Source organism: Argentina silus, assembly GCF_951799395.1.
Source record: "Argentina silus genome assembly, chromosome: 2".
Taxonomy (NCBI): Eukaryota; Metazoa; Chordata; class Actinopteri; order Argentiniformes; family Argentinidae; genus Argentina; species Argentina silus.
Window position 1 is genome coordinate 5,311,611 of NC_139656.1, and position 19,445 is coordinate 5,331,055.

Genomic DNA, 19,445 nt, shown 5'->3' on the forward strand with positions numbered 1-19,445 from the left:
TGAGTGACAGGTGAGTGATGATGACAGAATTCGAAATATGGTGAGTCAACCATCTGTGTACTGGCTTAGGTTAACCCGTTACTCTCTGTCTGACCTGTGGAGGTGCTGATGCTGAAGTCCTGCTGTCTGTTGCCACTGAAGAGGGTGTAGCTGATGCCTCTACGCGTGCCATCTGGGTACTGGGCCTGGGCCTGCGCCACCGCGGTGCCTGCATGGGTGTGATAGGAGGGAGTTCACTTTATTGGTAGAAGTTACAAAGCTTTATCATATAGAGTATATATGATATTTTAACTAATTCATGCAGATTTTTAAAGCTCAGTAAATACTGAATTGATATCAGACCTTTGACAGCATTCTCTTGGATGCTGACATCCCTGGCGTTGCGTGAGAAGCGGATGCCGTTGTAGTCCTGTTCCTTCACGTAGACCACCACCACCCCCAGGGAGGACTGGGCTGGGGTGCCCTGGTCCATAGCCTCTACGATGAGGGTCCTTTGGACCTGAGTTAGCCCCCCCAGCTCCTCTGTGGCCTGGATCTCTCCTGTCAGGGAGTTGATGCTGAAACCCCTCATCGGTGCTGCGAAGCGGTAGAACACCGAGCCGTTGGCACCGAAGTCCTTATCCTCGGCCCTCATGGTGGCCAGGACGCGCTGTGATTGTCTGGCGGAGACCTCGATGATCAAAGGGTCCTGGATGAAGAAGGGAGCGTTGTCGTTGACATCCAGCACTGTGACGGTCACCTGGAGGGAAGGATTTGAGGGAAAAAAAGAAGAGGGGAAGTGTTTGATAATGAGCGATTATTGAATCTTTCGAAAAGTGAGAAAACTCTCAACACAAAAGTAGAATACAGACAGAAGTAAGGCCGTCCTCTCTCGAAACATGACTCACTCACGACAAAACAGAGATCCTGAACAAAAAAATAAATCACACTGTCCAAGTCATCTACGTCCGTTACCTGTGCCGAGGTGTTTCGGGGCGCGGCAGGTGAGAGGTCAACAGCGAAAACCTGGAAGCTGTACGACGCCCTTTTTTCCCGGTCTAGGGGCGCAGCCGTGGTGATGCGACCGATGTTTTCATCGACAGTGAACGCCCCCCGCGCCTCTCGGCTCAGGAAGTAGAGCACCTTTCCATTCTCACCCTCGTCTGAGTCTGTGGCCGTCACCTGGGGAACGGGCAAGGTATCATGTTTGTGTTATGCTATTAATTTCTTTTCTATTAATTTTTTTTCTATTCTGAACCTCTAGCTTAGCACTAATAGTTCTCTCTTGAAGTAGAGTACAGTCATTCCTATAAGCAGCATTGTGAGTTCAAGGCAATTTTGTCCCAAAGGAAAATGTTCACCTCTCCTGTCATCTCATCATATCAGAGAACAGCCTAAAAGAGGAAGTTAACCGGTCTCTGATCAGCGTACCTCCAGGACCAGAGAGCCCTCGGGAGCGTCCTCAGACATGTCCATGGCGTAGCTGCTGCTGCTGAAGGCTGGGCTGTTGTCATTGACGTCCAGGACCGTCACCTCCACTGTGGCTGTGCTGCTGAGAGCAGGGGTGCCCCGGTCCAGGGCCACCACCTGCAGGGTGTATCCAGACTTCCTCTCCCGGTCCAGGGCTCGTGAGGTGGACAAGGCCCCTGAACTGGCCTGGAGCTGGAAGTCTCCATCTGGGTCTCCATCTAGGAGGGAATGAGATAAACACAGACAGAGAGGGAGGGGGGGGAGGGGGGGGGGAGACATGCTTTATCGGTCAGATCCATTGGGAATGACTGCTGAGTTCTACAGAAGCGATCACCAAATAAAATCTTGTACATTGCACAGTTGTCACGGCTGCATTGTGAAACTCTGAAATATTACTTGGCATGTATCATCTAGTCACGTCACTTATTTTCCATTCGCACATGTGCACGCACGCACGCACGCACGCACTCGCACGCACGCACGCACGCACGCACGCACGCACGCACGCACGCACGCACGCACGCACGCACCCACACAAACACACACCCACACACACACAAACACACACACACACCCACACACAAACACACAAACACACCCACACACACACACACACACACACACACACACACACACACACACACACACACACACACACACATCAGCCCCCGGAGATACTAAGATGGACAGTGCTGGATTCTTATTAAAACTGAGAGGTCATTTGTGAAAAAAGACAGGAGGTCTGAAGTAGCAGTGTGCAGGTTTGATCTCTGTCCCAGTCGCTCCAGATGTACTGAAAGGAACACAGCAGACTGCAGCCGAGCCCTATCTCCACTGAAGGGGGAAATTCACTTCTGCACACTGTCAATGAAATTCTCTGACAATCCTTCACGCAGACTAGGGTCTGCTGGTTATTATTATTTGCAGAGAGCATAGTGGGCCCAATTGAATGGTTATTTGATAGTCGGTGTGTATGTCAAGTATAAAGGAATTCATGTGATCCTGTACACACACACACACGCGCACGCGCACGCACGCACGCACGCACACACACACACACACACACACACACACACACACACACACACACACACACACACACACACAGGTGTCTCACCAGTGATCCGGTACTCCAGTTCCCCGCTGGGCCCTGCGTCTGGGTCCGTGGCCCTGAGGATGCAGAGTTCCACAGCGGCCTGGTTCTCAGGCACCTCCAGGCCGTACCAGGGCCTCCCAAAGACCGGCGTGTTATCATTCTCATCTTCCACGGCCACACGCACCACCGCCTTGGCAAAGTTAGGAGGCAGCCCTCCGTCTCTGGCATACACTAGTAGGAGAAGAGAGTTGGGAGATATTTGGAGATTGTAAAGGACTGTAAGGGAGAGCAAACTGATGAGACTCATAATATCATCATATTGCTTATACCCAAGGTAGGGGGGCTTAAGGAGTGCATCTAAGGTAGGGGGCAAGGATGGGGTAGGTGTGAGGGACTAGGGGGCAGTCTAACCTGTGAGTGTGTAGTGGTCCTGTTGCTCTCTGTCCAAGGCTTTGGTGGTGGTGATGACTCCTGTCACAGGGTTGATGGTGAACCCTTCCTCTGTCACTCCTCCATAGGTCACCTGGCCATTAATGCCTGGAGGGAGACACACAGGTACAGATACAGCATGAAGGGTGTGTCTCAATTGTCCACAGTGGGCTCCTCTCCTTACCTCCTCTCCCTCGTCTGCAAAGATCTGGAAACTCATAACACAGTAGGTGAAAGCAATATGGTGGATGCATATGGTGAACTAAAAAAAATAAGTTTTTACATCAGTGATGAGTGCAGAGGATGGAAGGACAAAAGGAAAGGAACTGTTTTTAAACTATTGAGATACACCCCCAACGGGGTACAATGGCAGCTGAGAGGAATAAACATCAGATCTCTGCTTTTGCTTTGCCACGTAACCACACATCTTCATTAGCAGGTCTGTGGTTTGTTGTGTAATGAATTGGCAGCGCCCTCATTATTTCTCTTTCTCTTTCCCTCCCTCCATTGTTCATTTTCTCTCTCTCTCTTTCTCTCTCTCTCTCTCTCTCTCTCTGCACCACCGACTTCCCAACTCTCTCTCTCTCTCTCTCCTTCTCACTCACACTCTAAAACTCTCTCTTCTTCCCTCACTTCATATCTCTCTCTCTCTCTCTCTCTCTCTTTGTCTCTCTCTCTGTCTCTCTCTCTCTCTCTCTCTCTCTCTCTCTCTCCCTCTCTCTCTCTCTCTCTGGCAGTGAGCTGCCTTGTTGCGTGCTAGCTGTGATGGTTCTGGCACCTTCACCTGTTTACTTCACTAATTACTCCTGAAGAGAGGCTTTATGTTGCATGTGACCCTGACTCAGACTTCCATCGGACGGGCCAATCAGAAACAAATGCTGCCATCTATCTAAGCACTGTGAAATGAACAGTGTGATGCTGCCAAACCTCACAGTAAGGAAAAGAAGACAATGTCCAGTCGCTGTTTGCCGCTTTAAAAACACAATCAGTGATATATAGACACACCCAAGTGTCCGGACACCCTACACACACTCATCATGCGAAGACCTGTGAAACTCACCCTGGTCACGGTCGGTGGCGGTGAGTGTGAGCACAGAGGTTCCTGGTCCCTGGTTCTCTGTCACCTGAGCCTCAAACTCCGCCTTCTGGAAGAGGGGCACCTCGTCGTTGACGTCAATCACCTGCACACACAGCACCTGGGAGGTGGAGAGCTGAGGCACCCCGTGATCCTCTGCCACGACGGTTAGGTTGAAGATTTCCTGTTCCTCACGGTCTAGGGCTTTGAGGATGGAGAGAGAGCCTGGAGGAGAGAAGAGGAGAGAAGAAGAGGTGAGAGGAGGTGAGGTGAGAGGAGGTGAGGAGAGGAGAGGAGAGGAGAGGAGAGGAGAGGAGAGGAGAGGAGAGGAGAGGAGAGGAGAGGAAAATGTTCTCTCTCTCCCCCTGTGGCATAACACGGAGAGCTGACTGAGGGCGTCTATAACTCTTCTAGTCACTGGTTCTGATTAGTAAGCCTATAAAAGACCTCTGCTGCCTCACTTTAAAAATAAACACAATCAACATGATTTGCTTCCTGCAATGTTTTAACCGTGAAAAGAACACTTCTATAGAGCAGTATACTGCACGAGAGGAATAGGAAAGACATTGTTACAGGGACGCAGACTTTCCACACTGTAGTCTTGCAAACAAGGAAACCGCCATGCATGCTCCTACAACAATAAGGAAGTAGAGTGTGTGCGCATGGGGCTGACAAGTGAGTGAGTGTGTGTGCGTGTGTGTGTGTGTGTGTGTTTGTGTGTGTTTGTGTGTGTGTATGTGTGTGTGTGTGTGTGTGTGTGTGTGTGTGTGTGCGTGTGTGTGTGTGTGTGTGTGTGTGTGTGTGTGTGTGCGTGTACATATTGCGGTGTTGAGGTCAGAGTAATATTCATGTGAACATGTAGTTTTGTCTACCTGAGTAACGGTGGTATTTACATGCCTGCAGGGCCAGTAAAACCTAAACCATTACAGCTTCGCTTTATGAGAGTTTCCACAATAAGAGAGAAAGGAGCAGTAAACTTACTCCAACTATTGAATGTTGTGGCCTTTACATGGCTGGAGATGTACTGAACACAGGACCAACACCCAAATATATGCTGTACTGTTAACACTGTTATACTTACTGTACTATGGAGATGCACAGGCATGCAAATACATACAAGATACTGTGCTGTATAAGTATACGGACACTCAGAGACACCAACACACACACATACACACTGTATACACACAAACCCATTGCTCTAATTGGCACCACTGAACAGTGGTGCCAACCCCAATCAACCCTCTACTTAGATCCTTTCAGTGAAACTTGTTTTTCCCTTTCTCCATCTCCTCTCAACAACATGGCGTGTAGCCCTTAAATCTGTTAGGCATTAGGCAGCATGGTGGGACAGGATTGTGCGTTTCCATGTAGAGCAGGCTGGTTCAGAAATACCATCTGTGAGGGAGACCTCGGCACCAGAGGCTCTGGCCTTAGCTACTTTCCTACCTCCTATTTCTACACCCCTGTCATCACCCTAACGACAGGATGGGTCAGCCAGGGTGAGTTTACCCTGGGTGGGTGTACATTTTGTGTTTGTGTGTGTGTGTTTGTGGGTTTATGTGTGTGCGCGTGTGCGTGTGCGTGTGTGTGTGTGTGTGTGTGTGTATGTGTGTGTGTGTGTGTGTGTGTGTGCGTGCGTGTGTGTGCGTGCGTGTGTGTGTGTGCGTGTGTGTGTGTGCGTGTCCATATGTGTGTGTGTTTGTGTGTGTACCCAACAACCTCAGCGGGCTGAGCTGACACGTGCTGTGCCTGTGAGAGGCTGTGCTGTTGTAATTTATGATTCCCTGAGCTCGCCAAACACACATCCGCCATGCATACTTTACTGTACAGCTGAGGTGCTGATGTTTCTTAGACGCTTCCTGTGCTGTTTGTGTTCCTCTAATGCGGTTAGGCCTTCTTCTCTCATATTCAAAACCAGACAACCAGTCTTCAACACTAATAATACTACTGTCTGGTCTGTATCAGTGTGTTGCTGTTATTCGTTATCAGCTACAGAAGCAGTGCAGTAGCTAGATGACACGGCAACTAAAATAACTGATGGGTCTTTCATACAGAAGCTCCAGACCTACTGTGCTATCAATATCAGTGTCTGTCTACATTTCCCCTCCTTTTCTCACACTCCAAACACAGACTACTCCCCTGTGTCTGGTCAGTATCTGCGCCGCCTGGCTAATGCTAACTGTGGTGCTAATCCCATAGTTGAAGCTCACTGACAATGCCCGCTGCTGTGCTAAGCTAAGTAGCTAACCGCCACCAAGCCTGTGATACAGACCAGAAGTGAAATATCAGGCCTTATTAATTCACGAGGCATTTGACAGTAATGGAGTAAAGAGCTTTCTCCATCTGGAAGGGCCATTAACTGTCTGTCTCATATTTTCTAATGCCATCTCAGTGAGACCCATACTGGGCTACATTACACAGCTTTGATGACGGAGAAATTACATGTTAATATACACATAACATATGAAAGAGGGGCCTCGTCCCCAGTCCAAATAAAACTAGGTTCCCATGAACAAATCCGTCATGAGAAGAACAGCAAAGTGTTACTCAAGTGAAATATTGCTTTTAGCCATTGAAAGATCTTATAGTGAATTAGTGAAGGGTTATGATGAGTGTTTTAGCAGTCAGGACCTTGCAGGCGGGACTCTGAAGTGGGGAGTAATGGCTTTCTGGAAACTTGTGGTGATTCAAGCGTCTATGGGTGGGATAATGATTAACTATCAATCATGTTACCCTATAGAATATCCCTTCATGTTTAAGCTTCCACTGTGTTAAATCAATCAAGGCAAAATTCACAAAAACAGAACTTTGTCATGTTCCTGTTTTAGGGTTAGGGTTTGAGTGGAGGGTCTTACCGGTGTTGGGATTGAGACTGAAGCGGCCTGCGCTGTTCCCTGACTGGATCCTGTACGACACGCGTCCATTGTCTCCTTCATCCTCGTCACGAGCCATCACATACACAACCACAAACCTGTCAACAAGTAAAACAACACACCCAGAACAGTCAGCATCCATGTCTGGATCCCTCACTGGGAAATGAAGTCTCTGCAACTGTGTTGTTCAAGTTTTCATCTACTGTAGTGCTGTTCCTAGACTGACATGTCAGCTGACAAACAGAAACACTTTTCAAGAAAGTAGTATGAGGGAGCTTCTTCTTTTGAATCATGGATACATAGTAACAGACAAGAACAAACACATTCTAAAAGCATATTTTGTTTCATTTGAAAACAGCGTATTTCTATGAGATAATCCCGACGCGCCCGCTTCCCTCACCCTACGGGTTGGTCCTCCATGACACTGACGGCCGAGGGGGAGCTGAAGACCGGAGCGTTGTCGTTCTCGTCCGTCACGAACACCCTGGCCGTCACCGACCCCCAGCGCCGCTGCGACGGGTCCACCGCCGAGTCTGTGGCCCTCACCACCAGGAAGAGGGAGGGTGTGGTCTCATGGTCTAACCTCTGACCTAGGGTTAGGACGCCGGTGGAGGGGTCGACGGTCAGGAGGTCAAAGGTGTCAGGCCAGTGGTGCTGGATGGTGTAAACCACCTCGTTGTTGGGTCCACTGCCGTCCTGAGGAACAGAGGATCATCTGAATAAGTACTAATACTACATCCCATTCAAACAATTTACACTACTTAAATACAGCAAGAGCATCGGTCATTGAATACCACCTCTAACATTGAGACGTCAGCCTGCCGTATAGTGTGATACTGTGTAACTCTTCTGTCCCTACCTTGTCAGAGGCCTGGAAGGTGTAGATGGAGGCTCCGGGCTCCGTGTTCTCTGGTATCACTATGGTAACAGGGTCTTCAGTGAACTGGGGGGCGTGGTCGTTGCTATCCTGCACGTAGATCTCCAAGTGCACCATGTGACTGCTGGGATACGCCCGGGAGAAATCGGCCACCTCGACGTGGAGTGTGTACCTCGCACCCTCTTCATAGTCCAGCTCCCGCACCAGATACACGTCTCCCGTTAACCGGTCCACCATGAACGTCCCCTCCCGGTCCGTCCCGCCCACCACCAGGTAGGTCACCTGGCCGTCCAATAAGACGGGTTCGCGATGGTCTTGTGGCCGAACAGAGCCAATGACGGAGCCAGGAGCGGCCCCTTCCACGGTGTTGAGGGTCATGGAGAGGGTGTTGGGCTTCGGGGTGGACTTGGAGGAGCTGAGAACCTAGAGGGTGGAGAGAGACAAGGGTGTTCAGGTCAGAAAAAGGTAATGAATTCAAATTTCATTAAAAAAACATGCAATATGCCTCTGAATCATCGTAGGCTTGAACATGGGTGCCAGTCGGTTTCTGTTTTGTCAAACAAGGCAGCAATATATCAACAACAGTCAGGCACCCAGGCTAGCTTGGAAACCCCAGTAAAGGAAAAAGTTAAAAGTAAAGAGAGGTCAGGGCACGTGGTCAGGGAAACCTCCTGGCTCTAACAATAACCATCAGCGGTAGGTACAGTACACTCATTGTGTATGAGTACAAAGCAAACATATTCCACACAGTTTAAGTCACTGACATTGTAGTATTTGGCGTCAACATGAGAGGGGAACTCTCTCATGTGATTGAAACAAAACAATGCTGGGAGCACTAAAAAGAGAAAGAATGTTTAAATATTCTATTTCAAAAAATGCCCCACAATTATTGGGTCCACACGCTATACAGTCCAGTCACTTTGATGGCAGTGCCGGAACGCGACAGACAGATGGGAAGCAAATGTGTGTTAGGAGCCTCTGACACTCTCAACAATAGCCTAGGGATTGTGTTCCGCTCCAGAACTAACAGATCAAAGAGCAAACAAAGACAGCAAACACAAACAGCGTCAACACCCCCTCATACACACATGCGCGCACGCATGCATGCACGCATGCATGCACACGTACACACACACCCACACCCACACACCGCCCCCTCAACCCCTCTCTCAGTCAGAGCTTTTACAGCATGCTGGTAATATTAATCATATTTACTGTGATGGCTCTATTAAACATAAACGCGATGAATAAAGATCAAAGGGAGGAAGGGATGGGACAATTAGCACGAGGGCCAGCCTGAGACAGGCACGCAAAGCAGCATCGCTCGTATTGACAGACTGACAGGAGCTGGACGCTGCCTGGAACCGCTGATCTAGGAGGAAATTATTCTTCCCATACTTATACTGTACTGCTGCAAGACACATTTATTTAATTTTGTGTACTACTGTCTTCTCAGTCAGTGAAGTGTTTGCCCGGTTTTTTCTCACTGTCTCACAGGTCTCCTGTACGCTCTGCTCCCCTGGCATGTGGAGACTCTCAGTGTATAACTTTCACCCTGTGCCTGCTATTACCCACAGGTATGTGAAATATTATCTCAAAATCATTATCTGGAAATGTTATCTGTGTGTGTGGATGTGTGTGTGTTTGTGTGGATGTGTGTGTGTGTGTGTGTGTGGGGGTGTGTGTGTGTGTGTGCGTGTATGTGTGTGTGTGTGTGTGTGTGTGTGTGTGTGTGGGGGTGTGTGTGTGTGTGTGTGTGTGTGTGTGTGTGTGTGTGTGTGTGTGTGTGTATCATATGCCTGCTACCGTACAGTGATGAATTCCCTCTCTCTGCGTGATCAGAGAGATTCTACACAGCTGGCCCTCATCACAGTCCATCTGGGAACATTTGATTCCAAGGTGCCTGTTTCCCCCCTGTCTAATCTCAGCGTCGCACAACCAAGGAGCGGGGGAAAGCTGAGGCGAGGCACTCTGCCTGCAATTAGCATCCTGCTCTTTTCCGAAATCACATCACGAACAACATCAAGTACAGCGTTACGCTGTGGAAATATACTGTTCTCTGGCGAAGGCTTCTGTAGCAGACATCCTTTTTTCTGTTGGTGGACTTCTGATGCTGTGTGTTTACACAGAGGAAAAAAGCCTCTTGTTGAGAGAACAAAAGGAGAACTCAGGCCTGACCTGTTGTCATGCTGCTCAGGGTTTCTCACCTTGGGTTTAAGTTACCCAACTCACCTCCGCAGCAGGAAACAACCACTGGATTTGAGAAACATTTTTGTTTTTACAGGCAGAGATTCAACTCTCTCTCTCCCATGGATTGGCAGAAAGCTGGATGGACTCGGAGGGATGAAGGGAACAGTTAAAGCCTAACTGCTGCAGGTCCGGTTACCTGGCTTGGCTGCCCTGTCTGGGTTCATGGTGAGCAGGGAGTCTCACCTGTAAAGAGCACTAAATGACTGGAGGTATGAGGGGACTTTCTGGGACCATGACCAATAAGGTTGACTTGGTAGATGGGGTTAGGTTACCTGATGTAGTTAAAGGGTCTGGTCACCTACTGTGTAGGGACTGTCATTTGCATAGAGGTTGGGAGGAGCGGACGTAGAGGTGGTGGATTGTAGAGGTGGATAAGGTCTGGTTACATGGTGGATTCGGTCTGAAATAATATGGCCTGGAACCTTCACAGAGGTGGTGTGTGTGTGTGTGTGTGTGTGTGTGTGTGTGTGTGTGTGTGTGTGTGTGTGTGTGTGTGTGTGTGTGTGTGTGTTGATTAGAATTGTCTGCCTCGAGTATTCAATTATTTTTATTATGTTTTTATAAAAAACAGGAAGGAAAAACGTTCTGGTTCTTATCATAGACGTATGTCAATGGTTCTAAGCTGCAAAGGCCATTTTTTTCTCAATAAAGCATTTAAAAAAGCAGTGTTTTTGCTTTTTTTTTTAAATCAAATTACTCGATTAATCGTCAGAATAATCAACAGAATACTGGATTACCAAAATACTGGATAGTTGTAGCCCTAGATTATAGTGTACCTGGACGCGTAGCTGGCAGGTAGAGCTGAGGCCTGGTGCTCCATGGTCAGAGGCCGTCACAGTAAAGGTGTACTCCGCTCTCTCTGTCTGTCTCAGGTGGGAGGAGGAGCGCAGCTCGCCAGTGGTGGGGTTCATAGAGAAACGCTCAGCTCTGGGACCTTCACAACAACAACAACAACAACAACAACAACAACACAGGACATAGTTAGAGATATGTTGTAATAAGTCATAAAACTATGGTAAAATGACATTATGACTTAACTGAATAGGATTCCTATCTGTGCAGCTCACCTACTATTTGTCTTTGTCCCCTTGGGGATCAATGAAGTACATTCATTCATGTATTGTCTTGGTGTGCGGGGGTGTTGGGTTAGGGCAAGGCTCACCTGATAGGGAGTAGTAGATGGTGCCATTCTCCCCCTCGTCTGGGTCTTTGGCTGTCACTGTCCCAAGAACGGAACCAGATGGCAGTCCCTCCATCACCTGCAGGAGAAAGGTGATATTATACAGTCTATTTGTTTACCTCCTCATCCTCCTTCTCTTCTCCAACAAAAGCTTTCCTCCTCCACCTCCTCCTCCTCTCCCTGCTTGTTTTCTTCCTTCTCCTTCTCTCCCATATAACACATGACATTATGTTCTTCTATACTGCCCCTGGCCCAATCTCTCTATACCACCATCTCCCCCAGTCTATCCTCTCCCAAGCTCCTTCTCCCTCCCCACCTCCTTACCTCCCCATTTCCCCATCTCCCCAGCCTCCTCACCTGTATCAGCAGCTCCCTGTCGGACTGGGTGTGGCTGAAGCTGGGGGCGTTGTCGTTTTCATCCAATACGGTGATGTGGGCGGTGCCTGTCGCGGTACGAGGGGGCGTGCCTCCATCCTGTACCACGACACCCAGCTGGTAGCTGGACTGCTGCTCTCTGTCCAGGTTCACGCGGGTACTGATCTCACCTGAAGAAAGAGAGAGACAGGGTGGAAAGATAGGGTAGAGGTAGGGAAAGGGAGGATTCATCAAAACAGACTGGGCTGCAGATCGCTCTCCTATATATAAATGACTATGCAATTAGTCAATGAAGTCCACATGGATTACAAGGTAGCTGTTAGATTTCTGTGTAGCAACATGTTGATACTATATAGTAATTACATTGTTATCACACAATTATAAGAAAACGGAACGTTAAAGTGATTGAACAGGATTTAATTTCAGCCTTTGCAGTAGTTCTAAAGTCGTGTTCATGAGCAAAAAACAGGTCCCCGCCATGTGCCCTGCAGTCTGTGCGTATCATTGCGTGTGCGTAGGGATTCCACAGAGCCGAAGCCGCGGGCACATGAGCCAAACTATAAATCAAAAGTGGATGCCGAATCGCTTCAAAATATCGGCTACATCCCGCAGCGTCTCTTTAAGAGTCCCACGTTCCATTTCTAGTGTGAACAGCACCCCCGTGTGTGTCCTTACCGGTCTGAGAGTTGATCTGGAAGTGTCGGTCTGTGTGCAGAAGTCTGTAGGTGAGGCGAGCGTTGAGTCCTGCATCTCTGTCCGTAGCGGACACCCTCCCGAAGCCCGTCCCGGCCAGCAGGTTCTCTCTGACGGCCAGGAACACCCTCTCCTGGCTCAGCCTGGGGGAGTTATCATTCTCATCTGTGACAGACACCCTGACTGTGGCGCTGCCGGTCCTGCCTACCCCACCCTGCCCAGACGTGGCTAGCACCGTCAGCAGATACATGTCCTTGGCCTCACGGTCCAGAGAGCTGCGGACAAACAGCCAGCCGCTGTCGGGGGCGACGCCGAACCCTGCCGCGTCGCCGTCGGGACGCAGCCGGTATGAGACCGGGGAGGCTGAGGAGGAGGAGGAGCCGCCGTTCCCGTTCCCAGCAGCCTCTCTGTTGAGAGCGCGGACCTGCAGGAAGCGCGTGTTGAGGGCCGTGTTCTCTCGAAGCTCCACGCGGTAGGTAAGCGTGTCGAAGGCGGGTCCTTGCGCGTCCTGCGCCTGAACGTGTACCATCAGCGTGAAGGTGGAGCTGAGTTGGGGAGCCCCCCCATCCTTGGCCACCACCTGGAGGTCGTAGCGGGGGACGCTCTCATAGGACAGACCCCCGATCAGACGCACTTCCCCACTGCCTCGGTCCACCCCGAACATCCTTTGACCACTGCTGCCCACGGCAGATACCAGGTCAAAGCTCAGCTGACCGTTGGGACCAGAGTCACGGTCAGTGGCCTGAACTTGGTAGACAACCGTCCCCATCTTAGTGACCTCTGGGAGAATGAGGGACTCTGAGGAGGAGGGGAGGAAGGAGGGAGCGTTGTCGTTTACGTCAGAGATGGTGATGCGTACGCGGGTGGTTCCGTAGGCCGGGGGCGAGCCACAACGGGCCTGGACCTCCAGGTCCAGACTGGAGCGGGTCTCGTGGTCCAGAGGGAGAGCGGTCCGTATTGCTCCAGTACCAGAGTCTACAGTGAAATAACTATCTGGGTCACCAGACGAGATGGAGTAGAAAATGTCCTTCGAGATACCTAAGAGAGGGACAAAGGAAGGGAGGAAAGGGGGGAGGGAAGTGAGAGCGGGTGACAGAGAAAGGGGGGAGAAGAGTGAGCTAGAATTTAAGTAGGACATCTCCCATGGCAAATGTATTTTCAAGAGTAGTGGAGGAGCTGGACTCTTTAGCTGAAGTAGTTATCACAGAGATAGAGATGAGGGTCCACTTCAGTCCACTGTCCTCCTACTCAAAATCCTTTCCAAATCATTTTACAGCAATTAATACCTGGAGAAAATAAACGTCTGCCCTGAGTCAAAATAATCTCCTGTGAAGCCAGAGCGGTGAGGAGGGATCGGTGATTGATGCGATCTCCTAATGGAGTGTATACTCCAGCTGCTCGTCTATTTGTACAACTGGTGCAGTGAGAGTCGAGGATAAGATATTATACACTACACCAAGACTGTATAAACACACCTCATGCTAATAGTATGCTTGCCAGTTATGAGTGTTGAGCTCTGGTACTGTTCTAGTCAGGTAAATCAATTGTATTACATTTCCAGGCACTGACAATTCTATGGAATCTACATCTATGCTCGAGAAGCCATTGAAACAGATCTATACTAGACTTTCGCACATACGATAACTATCTGTCCTTGGTTTTCCGCTTAAAATGAAGTTTGATTTTGATTTGATGCGCTCACCTGTCTTGCTGGCAGCGCGGACCACCCCCACCTCCGTGCCCCTCAGCACGTCCTCAGACACGGTGAAGAAGTACTGCGCCTGCTCATACACAGGGGGCGCCACCGAGCCCCCCACCACGCTCACGTTCACCCTGGCGTTCACCGGGGCTGTCAGGCCACCACCGTCCTGAGCCGAGATCACCATGGATACCACCGTGTTGGCTTTACCGTGCAGGGAACGGGACAGAGAGATTACACCTGGCAAGACGCAGAGGGAGAGAATTCAACGTTCCAATCAGGAAAAAAAGAGCATTATGAAGAAGATTATATGGAGAGTCAGGTAGAGGGTCATCTAGAGTATTCAAACATAATTTGTGACTTACACCCCTTGACACAACACAAACAAACCCTCTCTCTCTCCTGACACACACTCAAACACACACCTGTGTCCTTGTTGAGGGTGAAGAAGGCGGAGCCTCCTCCATGCACTGTGCGATAGGTCACCCGGCCGTTATCCCCGGCGTCCGGGTCGTTGGCCGTCACCTTGACGACGGAGGTTCCAGGGGCGCTGTGTGTGCTGAGGCTGACCGTGTAGAGGACGGGGTAGAAGGAGGGACGGTTGTCATTGATGTCCACCAGGGAGACCCTCACACGCGCCACCGAGCTCAGACCACCCTGAGGAGAGAGGGACACAACCAGGACTGGTTAGAACAAAGTGGAGAGGGACAGGGGGACATGGGAGAGAATACACACTGCGTCCTTGTTGGGACTTTCTCTACTACTTTTGCCCTTTTTTAATCCTTATTCTTCAATGTCAGCTGCAAATCAACTATTGTTGATGATTGTTGATGTGAATATCCTTAGTAAATACTGTATATGTACTAGTAGAGATGAAATAGCCTGAAAAAAGCCTGAGCTCTCTGTTCAGCAAGCATGAAATAGGCTAGGGCTAGGGGGTTGTTTGACTGCCCAACAGCTCAAGTGTGGCACCATATTGAAATATTACCACAATCTGTTTTCCTACTCTCCATATTTTCCACTCTCTCTCTCTCTCTCTCTCTCTCTCTCTCTCTCTCTCTCTCTCTCTCTCTCTCTCTCTCTCTCTCTCTCTCTCACCCGCTTTCTCTCTGATTGCTTTAACATGCCTCTTCCCCTTTCTACTCTCTCTCTCTTTCAACCACTCTTTTGGCAGGGAGGAAGACAGGATGCTGTCCTATTAAGGATGTTTGGTCTCTGGTATGGAGTTTTATTTGATGGTACAGGTCTGTGGTTGTCAGCTAGACTGCTCCATAGTCCAGGAACCGAGTGGAACGTGTCTTCTGAACATGGCTGTGTATGTGTCTGGGCAGCATGCGCATTTAAAAAGATTACGATCAGCTACAGTAGATTGTCAGTGCAATCTAGAGGCCTATTTGCAGCTGGTGCAACAATCAGATCGTAAATAATCCAAATCTTTAGAGGGATCTAAAATCTTAGCCTTTTTTAATCTAAAAAAAAAAAGTCAGCGGAAAGCAGTTGGACTGAGTCTCTTCAAACAGTTACAGTCAACATCTGATTTGGTTTGGTCTCTTAAAGAGACTATGGTTAGGGTTTTAGTGTGATGGTTCAGTGTGTCAGGCTGTCATCGTACCTTCCTTAACAAACTAGATTAGATCATCTTAGATTCTTATGCTCAGTTGAAATACCTGATTGGATAAAGGATACCTAAATGAAGGTGTAAATCTTGGCCTTACCCCGTCGGTGGCAGTGACAGTGAGGTCATAGCTGTCTGCCCCCTGGTCCCGGTCCAGAGCTGAGCTGGTGCAGAGCTGACCCCTCTCCTTACCCATGGTGAACTGGGTCGGGGCGGTACTGCCAGAGGCTGAGCCCAGAGAATAGGACACAGTCCCGAAAGAACCGCGGTCCTCATCAGTGGCCGTCACCTGAGGAGATAGGAGAGAGATATGAAATGTTAGAGGATGATTATCCACTGACAAGTCCTCCACAAACAGGTCTCAGTCAGCGCAACACAAGAACATCTTTAAACCGCAGAAGGAATAACATTAATCTACTGTATAATGGAGAAAACCCACATCAGCAGTAATGTGATTTTCAAGCAGTTTTTGCAAGGAGTGTTTTTCTGTTTCAAATCCATCTGGTCACACCACAATGATTGCCAGGTCCAAAAATCCATAAAAAGACAAAACGATCAACTAACCAATCCGATCAGGGCCTGGTGTCTGCTCAGTGACATTGCTGACTCCTCAATGGCTCCAGTTTCACATGCTCAGCAACACCCCCCATCATTCAGTCACCCCGACGCAATCCCTCTCCCCCTCACATTCTCTCCTACCCCTCTCTGTCTCTGTCCATCTGTCTCACTCTCCCTCACCCCCACACTTTCTCTTTCTCTCTCTGTGGCTGAAAAATCCTGTCCCCCATCAGAACGAGAGGCAGGAATTTGAATCACTCTGAGGTTGGATAGAAGCTGCAACAAGGGAACAAACAATCAGCCGAAGAACAGAGAAACGCATCCTCGTAAGCACAACGTACATGGAGCTCAGTGAAGGCTGGTGGAAGACGGGCTCGTTGTAATGCATGGAATGGAATGAGGAATGGTATCAAACACATGTGATTGAATGTTTGATACCGTTCCTCATTCCATTCCATGCATTACAATGAGCCCGTCCTCCGATTTCTACCTCCACCAGCCTCCCCCGATGTAGCTATAGGTACCTTCCACTGGTACTGTGAGGGGAATGTGAGATACACAGGAACATGTTAATATATTAACATGAGAATATGTTATTAATAAAAGACTGAACTAGATTATCTCCGTGGTGAGTTTGAGAGACTGGTACAAAACACAGGATGGGGTGTTACCATGGATACAAAGGAAGAGCTAACAAGTTGACCTTTAGAAAGACAGACAGGGTGAGGAAGGGAGGACAGGAGGGGGGAGAACAAAATAGGAAAATAGGTAGAGGGAAGGGGAGAGTGCTGAGAGGATGAGAGAGAGGGGCAGATTGCTGGGGAGAAAGGGAAATGACAGAGGTGTAGGGTAGGGGGAAAGAGACAGAAGATGAGATGAGAGGAGAGGAGAGGAGAGGAGAGGAGAGGAGAGGAGAGGGGATGGGAGAGGAAATGAGGGGATGGGAGAGGAGATGAGGGGATGGGAGAGGAGATGAGGGGATGAGAGAGGAAATGAGGGGATGGGAGAGGAGATGAGGGGATGAGAGAGGAAATGAGGGGATGAGAGAGGAGAGAAGAGGAGATGAGAGAGGTGTGGACAGGGTTTTAATGAGTACTGTATGTTCCTCTGTCTATGGAGTCTATGGAGGAATGTGTTAATTGGTGTTAGAAGGTCATGTCAAGGCCAGCTCCTAACAGGCCTTTAGACACAGACAGGGTGTCACAGACCAGTGCTCTCTGTGGAGACTGCTACACACAGATCACACACACACACACACAGATCACACACACACAGAGAGGTAGCCCTGTCCATACACAGTGATGGCTGTGTCATCAATCTGCATTCTATTTCTATTTCTTCTATTCTCATACTCTCTCTCCACAAAGGACTTCAAATGTTCCTCAGGATCATTATCCAGTGATACTCACGCAACAGGAGGAGGTCATGACCTGACCTATGACCCCTTCTTTATGTGGTGACCTCTCACCACAACATCAACTTGTTACACTGATGGTCCCCTTTCCCTCTCTGTCTCTCTCTCTCTCTCTCTCTCTCACACACACACACACACACACACACACACGCATACGCACAAGCACACACACACACACACACACACACACACACACACACACACACACACACACACACACACACACAAATCTCCACATATACATAAAAATGACCCACAAGCCTGTAATACAACAAAGGGTTCCTTGCAAAACACTGAGAGGAAATGCCCTCTGAACTCTGGGGTCCTCCTGACTGAAGTTTTTATATGAGTCTGACTGTTTCAAAGCTGCCCCATAACATTGTTTGGTGGCGTTTATGGTGGCTGTAAAAAGTAGCCTTGCTCTGTTTGATTCAGATTCCTTGAATCAGGGCCAATGACCCGGGGGCTTAGTGCCATCACTTAGGCATTCTGAGGCAGTCTATTCCCATAATACAACAGGTCCATGGAGAGCTGACTGATCGTTTCTTTAGTACTGCTGTGCTGGATGCCTGGAAGCTTTGATAGAGATTTTTCCATTTCCGAAGTCAAATGTTTGAGAGAAATGAGTTGGAGTTAGAAGCTGATTGCCAAACTCCTCCACGACTCTGTTTGGACATCGATGTGCCTGAGTTACCCATAAAACTAGCAGGAGGAACACTGAATTCATAAGCCTACAGATCACTATGAAAAACATGTACTTCCAATGCTGCAGAAGATGTCCTTTGAGAGAGAGAAAGAGAGAGAGAGAGAGAGAGAGAGGGAGCCAGAGAGAGAGAGAGAGCCAGAGAGAGAGAGAGAGCCAGAGAGAGAGAGAGAGCCAGAAAGAGAGAAAGAGAACATAGGCAAGCAGAGTGCAGGTACACTCATCCTCCTTGACTCCCCCAGACTAGTCCTATACCCCCACAGAAAGCAGGACCACCCGAGCAGACATCCGGCGGTGACCAGGTTATCATAATCCCCCCAGCAGATGTGTTCACCATTATCCCTCAGCTCTGTTTACTACTGGGTATTACACACTGTAACGCTTGTGCCTTCGTTCGAAACAGCCTCTATAGTATAACAGTTCCTCTATGTCCTTCTGGGTATTGTAAGCTGTACCGTCATGCCTACACCATTGGGTATTGCAGTGTTACTGTACACTCCTTATCGTTGTTCCATGGTTTACCATTGGGTATCAGGCCTTCCGTTTCCTATAGAGTGTTATGGAGTAATTCTATCTGTCGGATGTTCTGTATATCTCTGCTCCCCTGTTGTTTATATAGATGTGATGGATTGGCCACCTGTGGTGAGAGGGATTGGATTCAGAGTGACGCACGCACGCACGCACGTTCACACGCACACACACACACACACACACACACACACACACACACACACACACACACACACACACACACACACACACACACACACACACACACACACACACACACACACACACATACACACACCCTGGTGACTCAGTCCTTTACACTAAATCTAATTAAGGTGGTTTAAACAGCCACGACCGCCCGCCTGGTGAGAGGGTGATATCATCGTCACCTCCATTTTTACACCAACAAATCTGCTCATTCACAGAGTCCGAGAGAGGGGGGGGGGGGGGGGGGATAGGATATCAAACAGTGACTGTGGCAGGGATATGACAACATTTGTTATTACATCACCTCACCGGTTAGAAAAGAGGGAGAGAGAGAGAGAGAGAGAAAAGAGAGGGAGGAAAGCAGAGAGCTTTACTTCTAGGCAAAAACAACCTTGGGCATCCTGAAGAGGCCTGTTCCACTGAGAGATGCTGGGTGTAG

General features: G+C 49.0%; 1 protein-coding gene across 1 annotated transcript in view; it reads right to left on the reverse strand.

Moving 5' to 3' along the window:
• The window catches only part of dchs1b (dachsous cadherin-related 1b), a gene marked incomplete at both ends in the record, with an annotated part of 73,949 nt that overhangs the window by 6,586 nt on the left and 47,918 nt on the right, over positions 1-19,445 (reverse strand). The window contains 17 exons of the mRNA XM_083665516.1: positions 95-208; positions 343-739; positions 955-1,161; positions 1,411-1,667; positions 2,567-2,776; positions 2,957-3,082; positions 4,035-4,274; positions 6,908-7,023; positions 7,326-7,621; positions 7,785-8,225; positions 10,829-10,986; positions 11,215-11,311; positions 11,590-11,777; positions 12,283-13,338; positions 14,003-14,239; positions 14,425-14,656; positions 15,715-15,903. Of these exons, the coding sequence (XP_083521642.1) occupies positions 95-208; positions 343-739; positions 955-1,161; positions 1,411-1,667; positions 2,567-2,776; positions 2,957-3,082; positions 4,035-4,274; positions 6,908-7,023; positions 7,326-7,621; positions 7,785-8,225; positions 10,829-10,986; positions 11,215-11,311; positions 11,590-11,777; positions 12,283-13,338; positions 14,003-14,239; positions 14,425-14,656; positions 15,715-15,903 (4,561 nt within the window). The remainder of the gene's footprint in view (positions 1-94; positions 209-342; positions 740-954; positions 1,162-1,410; positions 1,668-2,566; positions 2,777-2,956; positions 3,083-4,034; positions 4,275-6,907; positions 7,024-7,325; positions 7,622-7,784; positions 8,226-10,828; positions 10,987-11,214; positions 11,312-11,589; positions 11,778-12,282; positions 13,339-14,002; positions 14,240-14,424; positions 14,657-15,714; positions 15,904-19,445) is intronic.